Here is a 25,053-nt window from a genome sequence, read left to right as displayed (position 1 = left end):
GTAATTTACTTTAAACCCAATTCTACTATGAATTAAGGCTAACAAAGAACATTTTGGACCCAAAGTTGGAACCAGAGTTTGGACCCAGAGTAAAACAATGTCTTGGTGATATCGGATGATGTTAAAGTCATCTCCTTCAGAGACTGATCCAATCAAATATAAGTGCTAGAGTCGGACACTGCAGGTAAAGATTAAAAAACACAATGGAGTTTTAATCTGAACCAGGTCATGTCTATTCTGGCAACACAGCAAGAGAGCTACTCCTGTGCTCCAACAAGTAAAGTAATTCCATCACCACCTTTCCTTACATATTCACAAAGTTCAGATTCCCCCGCACCCCCAGCTGAGTCTTCCCTGCTCCATGATGTCAAATTTGCTATAGCTCTCCACGTGATCTCCCAGGCAAATTATGACCTACCTTGAAAGGACAATTTTTTACAGAACTTAACAGAGGTAAATTTAACTCCTTTCTTTGTTGGCAGCTTTTGGTTTGGGTTCACACTGTATCAATAAATATTTACTCCATTACCTAATACGAATCACTGCTAGAGGGATTATGAGCAGAGTGGCAGCGATACTCTAAACTTTCCATTGCATGATGGCCTGAAGTGTATGTATCATTTAACTGCATCAGCTACTGCACAAGTTTCTTTCTCTTCCAGGATGTAGTCAGGACATTTGACGTTAGGCCTACTCATTTCGCTCTACATATTTTTGGCTGAAAAATAAGATAAACGTACTAATGAAGTTGACCTTAACAATAAGTAATGGACTCGAGAGAAAATTTACTAAGGGCTTACTGAAAGGCCATTAGCTACCCTTGCCCTGTTGAAGAGAAAAGCTGGGAGATTAAGAAGAAAAAAGTTAAAGCCAAGTCATGCATAATTGAATAGCATCCAAATCCTTCCTAATGCATGCCTCTTTCAGAATATTTATAGAACATAGACTCTCTCAGAATACTTCTCAAAGGTTAAAAAAATACTTAAACTTAATTTGAAATAATGTCTGTGGGAGGGAAAGATTAACTGGGTTAGTTAAAATGTTCAATTATAGAATTTAATCTTAAAAAGTACAGTTTTAATAGCTTCTAATACACTAGCAAAATAGCTTTTGATATATTAACAAGTGCAGATCTCGCCTTACTGAAAATAATTCAGCTGTAATTTATGCATTATGTGACAATGAACAGTCAAATATTTTATTAAAATAAACTGGTCCAAACTCAGTTAGTCATTCTTTAATTGTGGTTATCATCCGGGTTGCTAAGAAACTCCTTTCTTTATAATTGAAAGTAAACTTTATCTCATCCTAAATAGAATTAGTCTAAAAAATGAGATGCATTCATTCACATAACAAATCTGTATTGGGTGTCTATGAGGGCCAGTCACTAGGGGATATAATAATATCCTTATATCTTATATAGCTCTTATATCCTTATATCTCCACTCCTGAGCAGTCACAATCTAGAAGGAGAGACAGGTTATCAAACAAGATTGCAGAACTGCAGTGGGTACCAAATGCTAGAAAAGCCAGAGAGAGAAAAAGAGAGCTAAAGATAGCAAAGCAGACTCTCCCACTAAACTGCAAGTTTTCAACCTTGATAAGATAATACACATAAGGTCTGCCTTTTCCTCTCCAGCACCTAACACAAAGCCCTGCATACAGCCAACCCAAGAAACTTGTGCCAGAGAGACCATCTATTCAGAGCTTCATCGTGGAGACCGTATGTGAGCAAATTCTACAGGAAAATGAATTCTCTAGGCAGACAAGTGTGTGAAAAGAGGAATGACAAATGAAAGAAAGACATGGATGTCCAGGAAAAGTCAAGACCCTCAGAATGATCAGAATGTAGAGTGAGGGCAGTGGAAAGGCAAGAGGCATAAACACAGAGTTCTGAGGCTCTGCCAAGTAGTTTGCATGTATTTCACAAAGAACTTGGAACTCCCAGGGAATTTCAAGCATAATTAGATTTTTATTTTAGCATAAATATTCTGATAATTCCCTGGAGGTACTGGACCGAGGCGGCAGTAGTGGCATAAAGATAAATGAAATGATAATGTGAAATAAATGAAAAAGATAATATGAAATAGTCAAAGACCTGGTGGCCTAATGAATACTTACTTTTGGGACGAGAGGGGTAGCCTAGATGTGACTACAGGGATTGCCGTCAGCAAGTGGAAGACACAAGGGAAAGAACAGATTCATGGCGGGAGGAAGTAGCAGAGAGAATAAACTGAATTTTGTAAATAATGAAACAAAGAAACTTATGGAAAATACAAGTGACCATATCTTCATAGGTAACTGAGAATTACGATAAATAGCTCTAGGGAGAAGACTGAATTAGGAATGAAAGCTAAGAGCGTAGGCAATACTGTAAGAGATAGAATATGTAATGTGAAAAAAGTTTCGTATATCTTTCTAAACAGCTCCATCATTTAAGGGACTCCAGAGGAGTGTGACATTATTGTCTCTTTCTACCTCTGTATTTACAGTTCTATGCTGAAATTTGAGGAAACAAACATTAATGCTCAGTTTTTAAAAATATACTTAGTGCTGGTAGAAGACTGAAAGCTACCGAAATCTACTAGCTTCTTGAGGCACAAGATCCAGAAAGCTGTCTTGGCATTAGGCTGAGAAGAAATCAGGTGAATTAAAGCAAAATATGCTGAGATTTCATTTACTTCATCAGAAACTGCAGGAGTTGTTAAAGTAGGTCTCAGAGAACCAGAATAAGCTACCTTAGAGGTGAGGTCTTTCACATGGTGGTGAATGAAAGATAGAAATTCATCATTTTATAAATAAGCATTCTGGGAATTATGTGCAAGAATTAGGGGAAAACTAAGATCTGGACTTAGGAAAGTGACTGATCCCGCTCTGAAATACACCAGACGTTGTTGCCTGTTATCTGGATTAATTTAACACATGGTTCCCCCTGGTGTTCAAAAGCAGATATACCAACCCAAATCCAAACCTCCGCAATACTGTTTCATTAATAATCTGTATGATTTTCGGCAGTTTCCGGAGTCTTTCCAAAAAGGAAAACCTATTTATTTTATGTGTCTTTTATAGTCTGTATACACTATTAAGTTGTATCTTCCTGGTTTGGTCTTATTTGTTTGTGAGCAGTGTTTCTTTGTGTTCCTTGCCATCTATTCCATTCACATTTCTGGACACTGCCTGAGAGGAATAGTCACCGTATTTCAGAAGGGAAGGAAGGGAAAGAAATTTGTATTCACTGTGTGGTTATATGTGCCAGGTACTGTATTCTTCCCTCTCTCCTATCTCCATCTCTCGTCTACACATATTTACTGGGGGTTCACCATTCCAGGTGCCAGGGATATGAAGGTGAACAAGATGGCAAGTCCTATCACGGCCCTTAGATTTCCAGCAGCAGAGACAGATAATGAACAAACTCTTTAAATAAAAATATAAAGAACAGCAGGCAGTGATCAGTGCTACAGGTGCCAGAGAGACGTAAGGTGGACAGGGACATCCCCTCTGAGAGGAGACCTGAAAGAAATGAGAAGAGAGCCAAGAGGATATCTGGGGGGCGGGCTCTCCTGGTCCAGAGAAGAGCTGGTATAAAGCCCCTGGCACATCCGAGAAACTTCAGAGAAGCAAGTGGCTGAGCACAGTGACTGAAGAGTGAGATAGGAGAGGGTTGATAACAGGACAAAGACTTGAGCCAACTTCCACATAGAAAAGCCCCGTGGCCACTGCCATGTGAAGAGGAATACGGGGCAAAGGTGAGAGCAAGTGGGCTGGTTAGACAAGGAGCCATGACGGCAGCTCAGACACTGCGGGTCGGCAGGGAGGCTGTGAGGAGTAGCTTCATGAAGATAGGTTTTGATGGCACTGCTGAAAGTATTTGCTGAAGGATTAGGTGTGGGATGTGAGAGAGACGAAGGAAGGAAGGACGACTCCAAGGTGAAATAAGTGTGTGACTGGAGACGGGGACAGTGGTGGAGAAGGAAATCCAGACTTTAATCTGGGATGTCTCCAATTATCACAAAGTCCTTGAAATGTCATGCACTGTATTAGTCACAGTTTACAGACTCTGACAGATGAGTTTCGGAGGTATAAAATCACAGGTATGTGTGTGGAGCCATGACTTCTCCTAGTCCCTCTGTCTCCCAAGACCGTGGCCCTTCTGCTCTTTGGTGCTGCCTCCCCGGCACTCTGTCGTGGTACCAGCTGGCTGCAGGATTGGGTATGCCTTGGACACAGAAAATCACTCCAGTCCCCTTCAGAAATATGGACCAATCTTTCCTTATTAGAATTGTCCATGATACCTGACACTTTCCTTGGCACTTTGAAATTTAACCTGTATTTTTATAGGGCAAGGAGGTCACTACAGTTTTAAGAATATGAGCTCTGGAACAGGTTTCCTGGGCCCAAATTCTTTTTTTTTTTTTAATTTAATTTTATTTATTTTGAGAGAAAAAGAAAGTGCAAGTGGAGGAGGGGCAGAGAAAGAATTCCAAGCAGGCTCTGCACTGTCAGCGTAGAGTCCGATGCGGGGCCCGAACCCACAAACCATGAGATATGACCTAAGCCAAAATCAAGAATTGGATGCTTCACCGACTGAGCCACCCAGGTGCCCCCCAAATTCTACTCAACTAACTATGACGTTCTGCATGGTCTTCCTACTCTTATTTTATGGAATTACAAAATCTGTTCAGGGAAATGGTAGTTTTTCCCTCAGGTTGTTTGTGAAATGTTACTGGGACATGATATTACTGGAAAGTGCTATTCTCCAAGCCCTGGGAGGAAGTTGAGGCTCACTCTTGTCACACGCAGAGTAGAAAACCACATGACCTAATTAATTACCTCAAGCCATCAGCCACATGGAGTGCAATCCTGTGCTGTAGGGTTCTGGTGAGACTGGCTTTGTCCTGCTGAAGCAAGCGGTCCAGTGAACCCTTGGAAGCTAACTCCATCACCAACATGCGAGGACGAATCCCAGCTGCCAGCAAAGATATTAAGCTGGGGTGGTGCAGGTGGCAAAGGACCACCAGCTCCTACAAAGGGAAAAAACCATTTAAGAGTACTATAGCCCCAGTACCTCCTTCCTTAAGTGTCTCAACACTTTGAGTGTGGTTTTCTCTGGGTAACTGGATTATAGCAAATGTTCCATTTCTTCTTTAATCTTTTTTGTATCTTCCACATATTCAGGAATAAATGACTGGTTTTAAAAACGTATTCTGAATGAAAATGTTAAGTTCTATCTTTCCTTATTGCTTTGCGTTTTTCAGAACATTTAATGCAGGGTCAGTACCCCTGCTGTGGTCACACGATCAGGTCACGTCAATCTTATCTAATGAATCCTAGTTAGCCACAGAGTCCTTCTCAGGCCAGGATTCTGAGCAGCTGCTACTAATCAACTGCAATGGGCATGTGAGGTACCACCTGCCTATCATTTCTGGTTTAATGACTAGAAAAGCTTACTGAGGGTATCTAAGCCCATGGGAATACATGGTATCACTCCTCTTGAAACTTCTCTAATAACTTTCAGTTACTTTTGAATTAAAACCCTGTGTACTCACACAGCCTCCATGGCCTGACCTGATCTGGTCCCGGCCCATCTCTCAAAACCCATCTCCTTCTGTGTCTTCTCCTCTTCATGCGGCACCCTTCTGCCACACTGGTGTTCATTCAATTCACCGCACATGCCCAGCTCCTTCATTCCAGCCACTGGGCCTTTGCCCCTGCTGGTCTCTATGCTCTGAAACCCCTTCACCCTTCTGAAGGCTTCTCATCATTCTGATCTTAGCTGAAATACTCTTACTTTCTCAGAGTAACCTGCCTTGAACCACCCTCGCTAAAGCAATCCCCAGCTGCAAGAATCTCTCTCCAAAAAGTCAAAGATACCATTTTAGCTTGAACAGAGAGGTCTCCATTCTGATGTAATCCTCTCCCTAGACCACATCCTGTGAGACTTTACAATCTCCTTTATATGTGGTTTGTGAATTCCATATATACTTTATTCTGCATATTTCACTTTACTCTGAAGGCCTGATTTAGTTGAAATTTATAGTTCATGTGATATTAAATTGATTCATGTTATAAACTGTGATTTCTGTCTGCAGAACCTCTGCTTCTTAAAAACCAGCTTCAAAGATGGGGAGTATCAGTGCCAACTGCATTTGTCAGGAAAGTGGAGTGTGGAGAATTCTGCAAGCTGAAGAAGAAAGGCTGAATACCCTAAGCGGGGATTTTCCAAGAACAAAAGCTTCAGACTGCAATCATATTTCCTCAGTGGATAAAAACCTTTTTTTTTTTTTTTTTTTTGCCTCTGTCTGATTATCCCAGTTGGTTAAAACTGATGAGAACCAGTCAAGTTAGGTCCATTTTCTTTCATAGGCACAGACAGAAGCTGAATCCAAATTTTCCATCCTAGAAAAGCAGCTCACTGATTTCAAAGAGAAAGGAGCAGGAGACTGTAATAGATCAGCCCCAGTTCATGACCACTGGTAGAATGACCCTCAGAATGTGGCCCTGAACACTGCAGTGCTTTCCTTTTCTTTCTTTCTTTTTTTTTTTAAAGAAGCACATTATGTACGCTCTACTCTTACTATTTCTTCTATTATTTCCTTGGTTCCCCTAGCTGCCTACACACTACTCAGTCCTGTATACATTCTTAATGTTTTGATTTCCAACAGGGTTCCCTGAGCACACTGAGTAAAATTTGGAACATACATTGAAGACTAATGACCAAGGCTGAAAAATCAATTTATACAACCAATTGCCTACAGATTGAAAGAGACTGTGCCCAGATTTGGTTCATAGACTTGCTTCTATATATAAAATGTTTATTAACTTATTTGTAAAGCCACAGTGTAGCTTTTAGTATTACTAATAAAATTACTCCAGGATATTTTACACAGACATGGAATTATTTTCATAATCCATAATTAATGTATTGTAACTGGTTTTCTTTTGTTTTTTTTAGTTTGCACATGTCATTTAGTTTTAGATTTCGGCACAAATTATTTTCTTTAAGTAAGAATGAATAGATTCAAAAACATAGTTGAGTTCTGGCATAAGATTACAGAATTTGAATTGGATTTTACCACTCTTCTTACCCTCTCTCTCTCTCATTCCTAGTGTCAGGAAAGACTCAGAAAACAGAGTAAATCCTCATTGGTACTCAAAACCAGACAGGGTACTGGAATGACCACTGTTTGCTTTGCATCCAATATCCACTCACTTTTCTTTCCTCCTAAGGGTACTTTGATTTTTGCTGAGGCATTCAATCCTCACCCCAGTAGCCCATGAACTTAGGAAGAACTGACTCTAACCCCAGCCTCGGGAAAAGGTGGGAATATTCTAAGTAATAGCATTCACGTTACCATAGAGACTGATTGAGTAACACAGGCCTAAGTCCATCGGTGCAAAGCACTATCCTGGACATAAGTGCTTATGGAGAAAAGAACATGTGATATAAGTGAAGCCAAGAGAGATTTTTAAATGCGTATCGGATTTGGTTCCTTTGAAACACAGGACCTCAAAAGAGGTACCTTCTTTTCTTCTGTACTTGGGGGAGGTAACTGTGAAGCCTGGGACAAAAATTCTCAGAATACTGTCTTTTCTTTGTTTTTCAACAGGAGAAACAAAACAATCTCTTTTTTTTTTACTCCATAAAGAGGGACAAAAGTGGGATTTCATAACTAAACTCAGGTAGACTTTTGGGGGAAATGTGATCATTTTGCATTTTCATAAACACATGCAAAACCAGAGTTCCGGGAGGTTAACATGTCTGATTTAATGTAGTAATATCGGATTTCTTACTTGTCTTAACAATCTAAGTGATGTATGTTTATTGAAAATCTTCACAGCCACTTCTTCTCCTTCATAGGCTGCTCGATAAACAGATCCAAAACTGCCATCACCTTTTGAAAAGAAAAGTACAAAGCACTTATGTTAATCTGTCCAAGCAGAAAAGCTAGATAAATTATTTTGGTTGTGATAATATATGTTTTATACATGAAGAGAAATCTGACTCATGTGTTTCATTGAATCAAGTCTCCTTTGATGCTTCCTCTTCCTTCTGCTACTGTGTGAACTACAATGCACCTGAAGATTGTGTTTCAACCTTCTCGTCTTCCATCTACACACTCCCCACGCAATTATGTCACCGACTCCCTAACTCCATCAATTCCGATACATTGAGTGTTTCCACATCTTAACTTACAGCCACAAGCCACTTCTGAGCTCTATCCTATATTTACAACTTTGCATTGGAGACCACTGGCATGCCCTTCCAAATCTCAACCATGCTCCATCACAAGCCACATTCATTATCTTGTCTCCAAACTAGTTTTCATTCCATTTCACATATCTTATTTAAAAAAAAAAATTTTTGTGGTCATTATGGACTCAAAACCGAAAAATCATCTTAGCTCTTTGCCCCGTGCCTCCTTTCCATTTCCACTCCCTTGGTTCTTTCTGCCTAGACCATGGAGGCATCCTGAGTTCATTACCTCCAACTCAGTCTACCTCACCTGCAAAATCAATCTCCCTATAATTACACTTTGTGACACTTTTTTGTTCAAAACCAAATTATTCTATGCTGTCTGCCTAATAACATCCCAAATCAGGCACATATCCAACCTGTAGCTCCGAATTTCCCCTGAGGCTCTCTTCCTGCCCTACTGCTCATTCCCTAGGCTCCAGCCCAGTAGTGCTCTGGGTCTGGGCTGCAGGAGATACCTGAGGAGCTTCTAAAAATACCAATGTCTGAGTCCACCCTCAAAGATTCTGACCTAATTAATCACAGGAGTTACTGGTCATTAGGATTTTCTTTTAATTCCCTAGGTGATAGTAATGACCAACCAGCCAGGGTTTAGGACAACTGTCCTGGAAAACTGAAAGAGCCAAAATCTCCTCATCATGCTTGGTATCTTCAGGCTTCCATGCCCTTGTTATGCAGTTACTTAAAGAGCTCCGTTGCTCCATCATCTGAACTCTGTAGTGTTTATCAAGTCTATAAAGTACAATACATACTGAGATAGCAAGGCCTGAGAAATCAACCATGATCAGCTCCATGGGCTATTACTCTTCACTGACATACAGTATAGCCTTTGTACAATATTTGTGGTTCTCATACAGTGCTTTGAAATATAAGCACTTGATCGACATAAGTGAATGAACTCAGAAAAATCTACAAAGAAATAGAACCATGTTGAGACCTTTTATGTCTAAGTGGTGAAATTATGCATCTATGGGAAGCTTAGATATTTTATATTTTTTAAATATTTTTGTATTTGTATTAATTGTGTATTTTAATCTCTATGATAAGTATATGTAAGCATATATTATATGTTCAGAAACAATGCACATTAAAAATATATTCATAAAACAAGTCTATTAATATACACAAATCTATTAAGAGGTGTCATACAGGAACTGCTATGTCAGAAGGAAAATGTCAACTGAAGGCTTGAAATTCACTCCTATCCTACAAGGAAAATGAAAATGAATGACCTCTATCATATTACCCTAGCATACTACAAATAATGAATGGGGAGTCTCTGATTATAAAATGTTTTTATTTTTTAAATATTTTTTAATGTTTATTTTTGAGAGAGAGCACAAGAGCATGCGAGGGAAGGGCAGCGAGAGAGGGACACAGAGGATCGAGGCAGAGGCTCCATGCTGTCAGCACAGAGCCCAAAGCGGGGCTCAACCTCACAAACTGTGAGATCATGACCTGAGCCAAAGTGGGATGCTTAACTGAGTCACTCAGGTGCCCCATAAAATGTTTTTGGAAGGATATATCTCATTTATTTACATCAGTTATTCTCAACTAGGGTGATGTTGCTCCCCTACCCCTACCCCCTATGTTTTTCAATGTCTAGAGATATTTTTGATTGTCACACCTGGGGAGGGGGCGGTGAGGAGATACCATTAACATCTAGTAGGTAGAGGCCGAAGATGCTACTAAACATTCTACAATGCACAGGACTGCCCCCATAACAAAGAATTATTCAGTCTAAAATGGCAACAGTGCAGAGTTTGAGAAACCCTGATCTAGATTGTGAATGAACATGAAATTTATGGGTCTATGGGGCATGAGACTAGAGAATGAGGAGTACTTATATAAGCACTTTACTTGCTGTGTAATTAATGAAATACAGAACACAGGTGCTTTTGAAGGTGGTCAAAAGGTACAAACTTCCAGTTATAAGATAAAAAAATACTGGGGATGGAATGTCCAGCATGACAACATGTTGAAAGTTGATAAGAGAGTTAGTTCATCTATGAGACCTCAACACAAATAAAAAAAAATATATATTTGTTTCTTTTTCTTTTATTTTGCATCTAAATGGGATGACCAATTCTAACTAAATTCATTGTGGTAGTCATTTCATGATATATGTAAAGTCAAATCATTTGCTGTATACCTTAAACTTCTACAGTGCTTTATGTCAATTATATCAATAAAACTGAAAAAAAAAATCCCACAGGTGCTTCAAAACGAACTTTGTGAGCATTTCTACATATGCTGTGCAAAGGGTCCTATATATGAAACTCATCTTAATGCACTAATAAAATATATTTTGGGGAGCTTTGTCTGATGGCTTGAGACTCCTTCAGAGAAAGGGTATGTATGTGTGGTATTTACCTGCACCCTTTGAATCACAGGTCAAGTCTGGTGTTGGTTAAGATCTAGGATTTGGCATTGACTATTCAGCATTTGGTGTTAACCCACTACTACTAATATATTCATTTCCAGAGTTCCAAAACATTCATTCTAAAATTCTCTATGTAAAGAATAAAGGTACCAAGCAGTTTATTTACCTTTACATGTCATGTCCCAAACTTTAGACATTCTGTTAATAGTTTTAATGTATTGACAAATTTCAGGCATTCTCTGTGGAAATTTTATTAAAATGAAGTGTATACACAAACAACAACCAATATTCCACAAAGTAAAGCCAGAATTGTCCTCAAATAGTTTACATTAAATCAGTGCTCTTCACAGTTCCCAATGACTCTCAAGAAGGCTTAGAACTTGAGTATGTCACCAAATTAATGCTTCTGAATTTTTAATCCCAAATTGTTTTATGAATATTTTTATGAGAATTCATGCCTGTCACCCTAAGGTAAAAACTGCTACTATGAGTACCTAGAGGTGTTCTTCCTTTACTTATTCTGTCTGAGACTGAAAAATGACTGCATTACACAACTGAAAATCTCCTTATCTCCCTCCCCCATTTCTGGCACTTAAAGCATATATATTTCACAAATGTGTGCTTTTATTGTAGCCGCATTCTTATCTCGAACCTAGTCTATTAGAATGTGTGAAAATCAAATTCTTTATGTGACACGTTACTTTAAAATATATCATTCCAATTATAACATTAATCATTATATCACTATAATAACATTATATCATTATAACGATATTATATCATTCCATTATAACAAATATATGAAGACACTAAAAACTATGATAATATAATTATATTTGAATATATTCTAGATTATAAGGAAAAATTATATCCTAGTTTTTATTCTCAAACCAACAAAAAGTTACCTAAGAGGAATTCTGGAGCTTGTTCAAATTCCAATTCATCATTATTCAACATAATATTTCTAGGCAGGTCAGCCAAAATTAAGTCAGGAGCAATTTGAGATATAGGAATGGTGAGCCTTGGTTGCTCCGGATTGACTAGAAGGTCTCCTGAGAAGTACATAAAACATTTATTACAAGCAGACTTTGAAGGATGAACGTAAATGTGTGCTTTTGGCTTACAAAAATAATCACATTTCCTACGATTTCTAATCACTCTCTTAGGTTATCTTACCAATCCTATTTTTCTCTAGAAAATTTGAGAAAGTTTTAAAGGTTTAATTAATACCTACCTACCTGGAATGTGAAAAACTCATTCCTAGGTTCACTCATTAGAAACTAGAGTTCAGAACTGCCTTAGACTATCTGACATAGATTAGGAAATAATCTATTCTCTTAACCACCTTCATGGGGGCACTTATTATATGGTTAACAAGTTATAAGTTATTTCTATGTATCATCTATTTTATTTTTTATGCAAGTATAATTAATATAAAGTGTTATATTAGTCTCAGGCATATAATACAATGATTCAAAAATTCTTGACATTTCTCAGTGCTCATCATGATAAGTGTACTCTTAATTCCTTTTACCTATTTCACCCATCCCGCAACCCACCTGCCTTCTGGGAACCACCGGTTTGTTCTCTGTATGTAAGCATCTGGGGTTTTTGTGTCTCCTTTTTTTTCTTTGTTTGTTCATTTGTTCTATTTTTTAAGTTCCACATATGAGTGAAATCATATGGTATTTGTCTCTCTCTGTCTGACTTATTTCACTTAGCATTATACTCTCTAGGTTCATCCATGTTGTTGCAAATGGCAAGATTTCATTCTTTTTATGGCTGAGTAATATTCCTGTGTGTGTGTGTGTGTGTGTGTGTGTGTGTGTGTGTGTGTATACACACCACATCTTCTTTACAAAAACATCTATAGATGGACACTTGGGTTGCTCAACATCACTAATCATCAGGGAAATGCAAATCAAAACCACAATGAGTTATCACCTTACACCTGTCAGAATGACTACAATCAAAAACAAGAAATACCAAGTGTTGGCAGGGATGTGAAACTAAAGGAACCCTCTAGTGATGTTGGTAGGAATACAAATTGGTGCAGCCACTGAGGACAACAGTATGGAGGTTCCTCAAAAAGTTAAAAATAGAATTACCATGTGATTCTATTGATATTTACCCAAAGAAAATAAAAACACTGTTTTGAAAAGATATATGCACCCCCATGTTTACTGCAGCACTATTTACAATAGCCAAATTATGGAAGCATGCATCATCTATTTTAATCCTCATTAACAATTCTATAAGGTAGGTTTTAGTATTCCCATTTCACAGATGAGATTATTTTGCTCAATGAGCCAGTATTCAAACTCTCAAACCAAAAATCTTCTGAATCTAGAACACAAAGGTCTTTTTGGTAACAAATACAATCCACCTTTCTCCACTATCTCCGTAATTGAATGCAGTATCCTCTAACTCATACCTTAGAGGTAAGAATTATTTTTACATTCATTACAAAATTCCACAAATACTAAAAGGATCACTTAAAAACATTTGAAATTGTATCAACACTACCTTCTTCTGCTTTCTTCATCAAGTCATCAAGCAAGATTTTCTGATGTTCTTCACCATCATTAAAACTATATAATGCCCATTTCTTCAAGAGAGTTTCTCCTTCACCACAGATATCAATTTCCAGTAATCCAGGAAACCATTCTTCCATGAGAGAATCGATGTGGTCCACAACTTGGCCCAAAAGAATACAGCCTACATAATCCAAAAAAGATCTCATTAACACCCTACCTGAACCTCGTCATGTTGCAAAGCTAGAAAAGAGGATCTGTAAGTATAAAAAGAAAAGTTTAGATTTCTTTAGTGGTACAATTCAAAGTTGAATTAATTTCCTTACCTTTTCTACACGAAGGAACTGTAATTTTTAAGAAACTCTCTGGGTGATGGTCTAAAACTTCAGATCCTACCAGACAATAAGCTTCAGGAGACCAATTCAAGTAGATGCCTTGTCGCCAATACATTCTGTTTGGGCGAAGTGCTCGTTCTGAAAGAAGTTTAAATGGACCCAAATGAATCTATTAATCATTAACTATTCCATAAATTAAAGGGGCAGAAAAATCACTGCACATACCATATTTGACTATTAGAGCTATATTTGTTTGAAACAAAGTATTGGAATCATTAATGACACAAGTCCTTATCTGTATCTATTATACATGAAATTAAGTATTTTATCCTTAATTTTGCAATGAAATAAACAAAATGCCCAGTAGGTAAGCTAAGAGGGATTTCAGGTTCATGATGTAAAGTAGTTTAATATGTATATTAATAGAAGATAAAGAATCATAAGTAAATTCTTACAACTTTTAAAAGGAGGTTGTTGGCCAGGCTACAACAAAAACTTCCTGAATGTTTCATTTTAATGCAATGTAACTACTTATGTACTGATCAGTTGCAAGCAAGATAAGGCTTATTTCAGAATATAGTAGTACCTCCTTAAAGCTGATTTTTAACCCCCCGAAATGGCATTTTTCCCTGTGGAGCACTAAGATCTCTCTTTCTTCTAGAAGGAAGCACTAGCATTATAAACACTCATTTTTATTCCCTTTTTTTTTTTTTTTTTTTGTAAATCCCTCAGGGATGGTGCAGCAGAAGAGAACTATTATTGTTTCTACACCGAATGGTCTGAATGGCCACAACCTGTTACCTCGTTAAGTAAAACTCCCTGGCTTTGCAGTGACAGTCATTTCTAGTTTTATTTTGTTCATTTGTATGTATGTGTGTGTGTGTGTGTGTGTGTTTATATGCCATGACTCCTAGTAATCTCACTTTCTAAAATTGTTGCTTATGGTCTACTTCGGCTTGGAAAGCAAGACATTCATACTTGTTATAAATGTGTCTAAAATAAAAACAAATAGGCTTTGAGTGAGGACCTGAGAAATTTCCTTTTTGACAAACCACATGAACTTATATGAGCCTATCTGTCTTTATTTTGGCTACTCTGAAGTCTTTTGAGCTTTTTTCTGATTTTCAGTGGCCTTACAAATAAATAAACTCTGTGAAAATGACATATTAATTTTAATATGCTTTCCCCCTAATTTCTCAAATATTAAGTCTTCATTAAATACATACCTCTTCCTGAAAGCATGTAAGGTGAAATTTCAAGTAATCGATTGATTAACCTTGACCAAAATCCCATTGGAAAATAAGGCATTTCATATAGTCGAATGATAATTTCAGAGTTCTCACAATGAGGGAGCTCTATCACAGGCCTGTGGTCAGACAAACTAAAGAGAAAAGGACATCAGCATTACACAGCTTCATAATACACCCAACCATGTTAACCAAAGTGCTTTACAACTTGAGAATCAATGAGTTGAAGAATAAATATTCTAGCTTATTGCACTTTTTTATAATGTTCTTTTGCTACATGTCCTTTCTTCTTCAAAAAATTCAATGGCTATTTAATCAATTCAAATGCATGCTCAGATGCATGAAATTTTTCAGTAATCCTCTTTAAACTAATAAATAAATTATTACAATTAGTCATGCAGAGACAAGTTTGAAGCGATTATATAAAACTTAAAAAATGCAAGTCCTAGAAAAAAAGTATGTATGTATTTTTGGAATTGGATATCATGTAGCAATCAAATACAATTTACACTTTTCAGTATCACATACCTTATAACATTTCCTACTAATAACATATAAAGCAGCCTTCTATAATAAAAGGTTAGAACCAAGGCCTCCACTGTGTTGCCGCTCCCACTGAAAATTCATTGCCATAAAAATTTTTTTTTTCAACGTTTATTTTTTATTTTATTTTTGGGACAGAGAGAGACAGAGCATGAACAGAGGAGGGGCAGAGAGAGAGGAAGACACAGAATCGGAAACAGGCTCCAGGCTCCGAGCCATCAGCCCAGAGCCTGACGCGGGGCTCGAACTCACGGACCGCGAGATCGTGACCTGGCTGAAGTCGGACGCTTAACCGACTGCGCCACCCAGGGGCCCCATCATTGCCATAAATTCTTCTGGTGAAAACTCAGTATCTTCCCAGAACCTGTCTAATATAAATCTCTCAATGCTATGTAAGAACACACATGAACACACACAGAATAATCACTATTTACCTTTAAGTAATTTAAGCAGTGGTAAACCAAACTAATTATATACATAAAACAAGTTTCACTGTATCTTTAAAATGTCAAATGCAGTGTTTTCATTAAAAGTAAATTTTATACTTCAGTAGAATGTGTACACCCGAAGCAAAATAAAATTAGTACATTTATCATAAACAAAAGTTATTTTGACAATTAAAATACATAACAGATGGTGAGTTTCCACAAGGTAATTGAAATTTTAAGTTTAGGTTTACCTGCTTGGAACCAGCAAATATTCTTCTCCTATTGGCAGGGCAATCTGGAATTTTTCTAGGAGTTTAAAGTACTGTGACATGTAGTTCTTTGGAAACCTCTTTTTCTTTGAAAGAAATTTTTCCACATCTCTGCGTGAAATGATTCCCTTAGGATGTTTTGGATAGCCTTCCACTTTCACTGTCAAAATCTGAAAGATTTAAACTTGTAAATAATCACTCCAATTTATTTTCTGAAAAGTTCTGAATTTAAAGCATTTTGTGTCGCTTTGCTCAGTGAAAATGATCAGAACAATTTTAACATTGTCAAGTACAACATGGGACCTCATTTCTTTACTAGAAGCCCAGTGGGACAACCACTCCTCCACAGAAAATTTATTAAATTAAGGGAGTGAATTCAGATCAGATGTTATAGATATCCTCTGAAATCAATGAATCTTAAGCTTTCCTAGATCCAATTAACAGATCAATCCAACACCCCTCATCCTTATTATAGTCTCATCAATGATACATTCATAGGGAAATTATCTTCCAGACTGTTCTCACTACAGGTTTGCCACAGAAATGTTACTTTACGTTCATATAATAGGAAATGGTTTCTATCAATGGGAAGAGAGGCAGTATAGTACAGTTTTGTGGTCCTCAAACAAAGCAACTACAGAATTTTGCTGGACTCCACTCAGTCGGGAATAGGTCTGGGATAAAGCTTGAGAATCTGTTTAACAAGAAACTCAGATGACTCTAGTGTAGAGATCATACTTTGAGCTGTGATTATCATCATGAGTTAAAAGTAGAAATTCAGAAGAACCCAGGTCATATCCAGGCTCTACTACCATCTCTGTTACCTTGAGAAAGGTATATAACTTCCTTAAGCCACAATTTAAATGAGATAATAACAGTGACTGCTTCTTAGATTGCCATAACACTGAAATAAGGTAACATATGTAAGGCATGCAAAGTGCATATGACAATTTTTAGCATATAGTATGCCCTCATATGTCAGCCATTACTATCCACATATTCCTTGATGAATGAAATGAAATCACATTTCATTTAGCCAAACTAATTTTTAAAAGAGGTTTGTGCTTAATTTCTTTGGTAGATCTGTAACGTTCAAGGGCTACTTAAATAGGAGCAAACATTATGAACATTATCATGCAGTTGGGTGAAACACTAGATTGCAAAATCCTTAGGCCCAGGGACTTGTCTCACTCATCTCTATTTCTCTATTTGGTACATATAATGTTTATTGAATCAATGAATGCATGACTGACTGAACATAATGGTGTCTAATGACAATATATAATGGGTCATTAAAGAATACATTGCAGTTGGCACTTAACCGACTGAGCCACCCACGCGCCCCTGTTCTGGCATTCTTAAAGTTTCCTTGTCTCACAACTCACTCTCTATCCCTAACCATATTTTATATTTCTTTACAGCACTCTACCATCTGACACTGTAAGAGTTTAGTTGTTGGTTGTTTCCTTCAACTTGAATGTCAGCTTCATGAATGCAGGAAACTTGTTCCCTGCAGAACAATATCAGGAACATTGTAGTTGTCAAGTCAATATTGTTGGATGAGTAAATTCGGGTAGAATGAAGTTTGGAGCATTTTATCCTGGGGTTAGTTTTTTAGACACTGGAGTCAAACTACTTAGTTTGAAATCCTAATACTTCTTCCTGAATATGTAACTTTGGATAAATTATTTAACCTCTCTGTCCATCAATTTCTTCATCTTCAAAATGGGGACTAGTATAGTACCATTAAAATAGCTGTTCTGAGAATTACAAGAGAAAATGTTTAAATTAGCACATAACTAACCCCTTGTATGTTAGCCATTATTGTATACTATTCTAATTTATTTTATTTAGACACATTGATTTTAAAGTAGGTGGTTTGTGCTTGATTTTTTAGTAGATCTATGGTGTGCTGCCACTGTTTGTAGTAGATAGTTTACAAACATAGACACATCAATATCTTCTCATCTTCTACATGCATGGTGTTCAATCCTTTGAGAAATTAAATCCATTCATTCTCCTCCTCTTGGATCTGGACGGGCTTTGTGGTTACTCTGGTCACCAGTAGCAGAACTGATACTTTACCAGTACTGGTCATATGAGGGGCCACATAGAGGAAGACCAACATACCAAAAATGTGAGTGTGGCATTTTTAGACTTTCCAGCCTCGCTCAATGAAGGAAGCCAAGTGAATGACCCTTGCCAATGCCATGTGGAGCAGAACCACCCAGCTGAGCACAGTCAATCCACAGAAAAGTGAGAAACAATAAAGTGTTGATGTTTTACCTGAAGTTTACTTGTTTACTCTAGTTTTGGGGTATCTTGTTTCATAGCAATAAAAAACTAAAACACTGCCTTAATTTTATCACCTTTCAAAGACCTTATATTCCTTCAGCCTAGTAACTTATAATGCTAACTTATGCGCTTATGCAAAAAAGAGAATTTTCCAGATTCCTCACCCAAGTTTTTATCAAGATTAAATTGCCATGCAAGCTTTTTAATGTTCCACCTGATTAACTCAATAAGTGTATTTCATATTTCTTTTATCATACATTTAAATGAGTTTTGTAAACTTCTCTGTGCAGTGATGGAAATGTCTTTAATAAGTTTAGTGACCTAATAGTCTGGGTCACAGAGAGGGTAGGAGGCTCATTAGAGCTTTTGCACCATGAAATGATTTCTGCCCTTCCTTTGATGATTCACGGAGGTGAATACCCCTATTTATTTTTGTTGATGGGTATCAGATAAGTCATTCTTGTTTTCATTTGATTATTTATAGCTTTCATTCTCTTCAAGTGTTCGTGAAAATGACATTATATTTTAATATATCAGCATAAATAAAAATATAGTACTTATAAAATTATTAAAAAATTCAAGTTAATATCATACTGACTCTTTAGATCTATCTCTCAATATAACTTTGGACTGTTCAAACTATTGACTTAATTTTCACTGAAATTATCATGTTTATAGTAAAACTATGCTGATAAGAGTTTCAACTTAATCACTCCATGAATCTTCAGGGATTTTATTGTGGTAATAGTGGAAGGCTGCTTTTGTTAGAAGGTGGTGATTCTGAAACAAATCACTTCTTTATTCTACTGAAGAAGATACGCACACCCTAATACTACCCACATCTGTACAACTTTAAATATTCCCAATTCACAGGGAAACACATCATTTTGGGGGGCAACTTTAGCCTTTCCTTGACTATATAGAGTTTAGTCATTTTCTGATATAGTGTGGCACACAGGACAATAAAATCTTCAGGGTATATTTAAAACTCCCTTTGCTATATCTGGGGCTCCTGGGTGGCCCAGTAGTTTAAGCATCCAACTTCGGCTCAGGTCATGATCTCATGGCTCGTGAGTTCCAGCCCCATGTCAGGCTCTGTGCTGACAGCTCAAAGCCTGAAGCCTGCATCAGATTCTGTGTCTCCCTCTTTCTCTGCCCCTCCCCTGCTCATGCTCTGTCTCTCTCTCTCTCAAAAATAAATAAACATTTAAAAAATAAAAAAAAATTTAAAAACTCCCTTGGCACCCACCTACACATATGTTTTATTTAGCCCCATACCTGACACACATTCTAAAACTACATGGATACATCTTTACAATTTTGAAAAAAAATTTTATTACCTAAAATAATATCCTTAAATTACTAAATAGGTCAAACATAAGATTAGCTAAGTTACTTCTCACTTACACTGAATTAGGGAAGCAATGTAGAAGATAATATTGTTATTATCCTTATTTTACAAGTGAAGAAACAAAGGCTTAAAATATTAAGAAATGTCACAGTGTTGGGATGGATATAGAATAGATTTGAACACGGGTCATGCTGACTACAGAGCTTGTGCTCCGGACCAGTCAACGTTACCAGCTCCATTCTCATTTAGCAGATGAGTGGAAACACACTTTCCAGGGCATATGTTCAGAGGGATGAAAATTTACTTAAAAAATATCTACCAAAATAGGTATTACTGTCACATTACAATTGCCAACTGCAATACATTTCAATATGCTCTCAAGGTTCATGATATAGGATTTAGGCCAAAATGAGTTCCCTCTTCAAACTACCTGCCTTTTTTTTCTTTAGATAAAATTTAGGAACTATCATTCAAAATTATCTGAGGGAATTTAATGACTATTATGGTTTAATTAGAAGAGATGATTCTAATGTAAACAGACAGAATCATTTTAGGGTCTCAGGGAGTCACATGCAAAACTCTAAATTATGCCCACACTCAAAATAGTTGCCAGTGAATACATGTGCTGGAGACGGCCTCCCCAAGCTCTCTTCAGTTCATGATTAAGCTAGATGCAGGTGTTCTCAACCAGGGTGATTCTGCACCCCCACCGATGTTTGGCGATCTCTGGACACATTTATGCTTGTCATATTGGGTCAGTACTACTGGCACCTAGAGGGTAGAGACTAAAGATGCTGCTATCATCCTATAATGCACAACAAATAATTATCTGGCCCAAAATGTCAATATTGCCGACACTGAGAAACTCTGAGCTAGTGCGTTCTGATTGAATGGCTTTCTGTGGCAAACCTGTAGAGATGGGTTATGCTAACTAATTAAGATAATCTCATTGGTAATTATCACTGGCAGAAGAAAAAATCTTTCCATATGAAATATAAATGGAGAAAAAACAGCCATAACCACCACCATCCAAAGTTTTCAAAACAATAAATGTTTACAACTTATAATCCACTCAAGAGTCAAAACTCCTCTCCATGTTGTCCAGTTAAAGGTTTTACATCCATAGACTCAATTTTCTTATGTATATTTGCCCCAAGGATTTTCACAAAGCTTCCATTCAACTGACTATATCAATAACCAAACTAAAGGGTCATAAGGATCTAGAAAAGCACTGTGGAACAGAGTGGTACAACATCTGTTCGCAAGTTGGAAACAAAGACATTAAAGTGAACTCTCAGACATTTTCCCTTCTTCCATGAAGCTCTTCTTTATGCAGTCTTCTACATGAACTGCTCTACAGTAGTCTACATTTATAGGATTTTCTACTTTAACTGAATACAAACTCTATAATGCTCAGTTCTCTGGGTGTCACTTGTTCCTCTCTTCAGTCATTGCCCTTATGCCACAAAAATACAAAATACCAACCTGTGCCATGACTTTACAAAGCCACTTGGGTTCCACAAAATATAAGTCACTTAACTGCAGCGCTGGGTCTTGAAAATGAAGAAGGACCCCTGTAGTAAAAATCAAACAGTGAAACATGGGATCTAGAAGATACAAATATCAAGGGACTTTGGAGAGAATCTAGTCCAACCTCCTCATTTTACAGATGAGGAAACGTCAGCACTGTTGGCGGAAGAGCTGAGGCTAGAACCTGAGCATCCCAGTTTCCAATCCCTAAAGTCCAAGTATTAGAAAGTATTCTTGGAACTACATAAAATGATCATATATAAGCATATTTGAGATAATTGCATGCACTGTCTTTCATATATTTACCAATAATCAAAAATTCACAAAACGTTTTGGCTTTCTAAACATATTCTACAAGCCATCTTATTTTCTAATATAGGTAAGAAACATAGGATATTGCAGAAAGCTACTAGTTTAAGAATAATGGAGGGAAAGGAACAGATCATAATCCATGTGAAAGTAATTTTTCATACAACAGAATCTAGGGATTAAAAGCATCTGTAGTCACTTACCCTAGTACTACAAATTAACTCACACGTTTTTAGCAGGGTTATACTGGTCAAGTACACAAATAGCACAGAAGCCACTATAAGCATCTTTATCTGTGAGACCATGCTGACAATGAGTGATGCAACAGGCAAGATCTGCCATTCAATAGGTTTATTGTCTCAGGTAACCACTGATTCTCTAAGTGCCCAGTTAGACCATCCCAATAATACTTACCCTTTAGAGTATATAAATAACTTCCACACACAGTAAATTCAATTGATACCATGAAAGGATATGGCTTGTGCTTGGGGTCCCAAAGCTCCTCAATAGTTAAGTCAATTTCTAGAACCCACATGTTTTAACTCCTACTCAGATACTTTTCCCACCACTGCCCTTAGATGGTTTCCTAAATGTTTTTTCCCTATGGCATGACATATGATTCAATGTCATTGCACATGATGACCTTTCAAAAGGAAAAAGTCAGTGGTCAAAGAATTTTGTAGATATTCTGTTAAATTTTGAATGCAAATTCTATACAAGGTTCAGATACATTTTTACAATGACTACAGTGGAGTTTTGAAAAAATATGTAACAAACATACTAACCTGATTCATTTAGGAAGTGAACCGCATGAGGAAGCTCATTTTCATCCAACTGTAGCTGATTTTCTTTTACGAGTTGTAATAATCGTTTCCGGTCGATTACAGGAAATTCAATTGGCACATTTTTACGTTCCGATAAAATGATTTTCTCAAGTTCTACATAGCAGTCTGGAATCAGCTGCCCAACGACAGGCTGATCTCGGATCTGTGTAATTACAAATGACAAGCTGTAAAAATCCATTTTATTCATCTGCCTGAAGGTGGTTGGTAAATTCAGTGCTAATAGTTGTTCAGAAAGTGATATATTATTCAAGTGTGATGTAAAACTATATAAGCTGTGAAGGATAAATAAAATGATATTAAAATAAGAAAAAATATAAACACAGAAGCCAATTTAGAAGTAACTATCAAACAAAATAGTATGGAAATATTTATCTAACTACCCAAAAAAATCCATGATATACTCCAGGATAAATCACTAATCATAAAGAAAGGATTTTTTATTTTCTAAGACATCAAACATATATGCAATAGATATGCTACCATAATAAGTCAGGAAGTATTACAAGAGCTTTGGGGCCTTATTTATTAGATGAAAATATCCATGCCCCAAAGTAAAACATTAAATTTTGTGCTTGTTATCTGCAAAATGTACCAGATATGTGTATATTCCATGTCTCCCCAGGAGGAGACACGAAATCTCCTCACCCAAGAAATGCTTTTTCATGGAATTTTAAATTTGGGAAAATAATAAACCATCTACACACGCCAACAATTTTGACATGAGAGGATGATTTTTGGTCTGTTACATTTACAATATAATCATTGTCTACTTACTTACATATACAAAATAACAACTTTTAAAGAATAGCTTTAAGATGATAGTTTCTTTGATAAAACATCTTTTCCAATTTTTTCTTTTTTCCAGGAAAATCTAATTTTAAATAGAAATGCCACTGAAACAACAGTAACTAAAATGCCTCTGAAAACCACCAGGTGGCAAACTCTCCCCATTTCTCAACCCACGTATATATTCTTCTATATTCTTTTTACCTGAGAATTTCTACTTAATTTCTTAAACTTATTATAAACAGAAATTGGGTTTTATCACACACACATGCAAATTTAACTTGCTCTTTTTCTACTCCTAACTAGAACTTTAAGGGGCTTTATTTAAACAGTCATACTATTACTTACATATTCACCTCCAGTCATTCAGAACATTGTTTTCCTGTATCCAATGCCCTCCTAGTAAATTAAATACAATTTCACTAATCTTCACTTTTCATATTCACCTTCCTCATCATTCGTAAATTAAGATAAAATAGAAATTCATATTGAAGTTTGTGTTCTAACTCAAGAAAGAAAACCTACATATGGAAGTAAACGGGTTCTCACAGAAAGCAAATTACACAGCAAAGGGATGAACTTTTTATGGCTGAGTTACAGGGCCAGCAAAAGATCCCACTGCTAATGGGCTGGACAAGTTTGAAAGAGGCAATGTTGGCAATGAACTCTGTTTCGTCCTACTTCTCCTTTTAGCTTGATTATGAGGTCCCCAACAGCCAATAAAAAAAATTTATTTTAGAGTCTGCAAAGGCACGTGTTAATAAGGGCAAGACAGGGAAAGATTAGAGAAGAGCCAAGAGAGAAGGAGAAAATGAAAAACAAGTGACAGGGCAAAAAGTGATCTCCAGTAAATTCAAAGCTGCTATTTGAATACAAGTTGAAGCATCTCAAGGAGGAAAGAATATTCTAGTTCTGGCAGGCCCACTGATTCTGGGTGATCCTGAAAAAGCCAGAATTCTACAAAGCAATCAAATGGATTTTCAAACCAAAATGACAGAATGGTGCAGCCATCAACAATATGCATCCATAGCAATATATGGCCATTTCTCAAAGCATTTCTTTTACCTCCTTGTATCAGCCTCAGTGATCAGTCATAAGCTCAGGAGGAAAACAGGTCTTGTTGATGGACAGTGATAAATTGCTTTACACTAAAGCAGTACTAGTCCAGCCAGCTGAACTAACCAGTTTATCCATACTTCAACTAAACTATCCATACTTTATCTATTTGTTGCAACTAAATTCAGGCTTTTTCAAAACAAACTCATTCTTGAAGAAGTCTTTTTAAAAATATGATATATGGTCCAACATAAATGATGAAAATAGGAACTATTAAAACATAATAAGTAAAAACAAAGTTCTGTATGTATAGGTACAGTCTCAGAAGGAAACCGCCTGCATAAAAAGAACATTTAATTGGATGTCTGAATTTTGTGTATTTGTTTCTTACAAGTCACAATACTTTCTAATCCTATGTCCAATTAGAGAGTAGGAAAATTTGCAAATAAATAATGTATCATTCTTCTTACATAAGATGCCACTACTGACCCACCATTAGTAAAACCTTTTAGTGATGGTGACAAATGTGTTGAAAGATACAAACATGCAAATTCTCCCCCTGGGCATCACAAAGACCAACACATTTATAAATGGCTCATTAGGTTTTAGATAGGAGCATAATCTGTGAAAATGGAACAGAACTAAGCTAACTGGCCAACACATTATAACCAGGGTGACTGTGTAATTTATCATCCAAATTGGAATGCTTTTGAGAATGTAGTAGGACACTATTAATTATGCTGGGAATGCCCAGTCTACACAGGACCCTAGTTATAAGCCATGGCCTTGATCATTAGTGCTAATGAACGAAACCACCAGGGACTAACAATGAAATTCACCATTGTGTTTGTCACATTGAACTATTTGAGGAATTTTCAGTGCATTTTA

At 36.8% G+C, this 25,053-nt stretch overlaps 1 protein-coding gene across 3 annotated transcripts in view; it reads right to left on the bottom strand.

Annotated features, from left to right (window-relative positions):
• Window positions 1-25,053, bottom strand: part of LRRK2 (leucine rich repeat kinase 2) — a 138,219-nt gene that overhangs the window by 32,224 nt on the left and 80,942 nt on the right. For all 3 annotated transcript variants that reach the window (XM_047065485.1, XM_047065482.1, XM_047065484.1), the window contains 9 exons: window positions 22,264-22,465; window positions 21,125-21,213; window positions 15,976-16,163; window positions 14,733-14,887; window positions 13,498-13,644; window positions 13,164-13,355; window positions 11,543-11,689; window positions 7,792-7,892; window positions 4,831-5,021 (listed from right to left, as the gene is read on the bottom strand). In XM_047065485.1, coding sequence (XP_046921441.1) covers window positions 4,831-5,021; window positions 7,792-7,892; window positions 11,543-11,689; window positions 13,164-13,355; window positions 13,498-13,644; window positions 14,733-14,887; window positions 15,976-16,163; window positions 21,125-21,213; window positions 22,264-22,465 — 1,412 coding nt within the window. The remainder of the gene's footprint in view (window positions 1-4,830; window positions 5,022-7,791; window positions 7,893-11,542; window positions 11,690-13,163; window positions 13,356-13,497; window positions 13,645-14,732; window positions 14,888-15,975; window positions 16,164-21,124; window positions 21,214-22,263; window positions 22,466-25,053) is intronic.

Source organism: Lynx rufus, unplaced genomic scaffold (genome assembly GCF_022079265.1).
Source record: "Lynx rufus isolate CCGP_SWC_20201006 ecotype Redwood Valley unplaced genomic scaffold, mLynRuf1.p SCAF_7, whole genome shotgun sequence".
Taxonomy (NCBI): Eukaryota; Metazoa; Chordata; class Mammalia; order Carnivora; family Felidae; genus Lynx; species Lynx rufus.
Note: the sequence above shows the minus strand (reverse complement) of the source record. Positions and strands in the feature narration are given on the sequence as shown.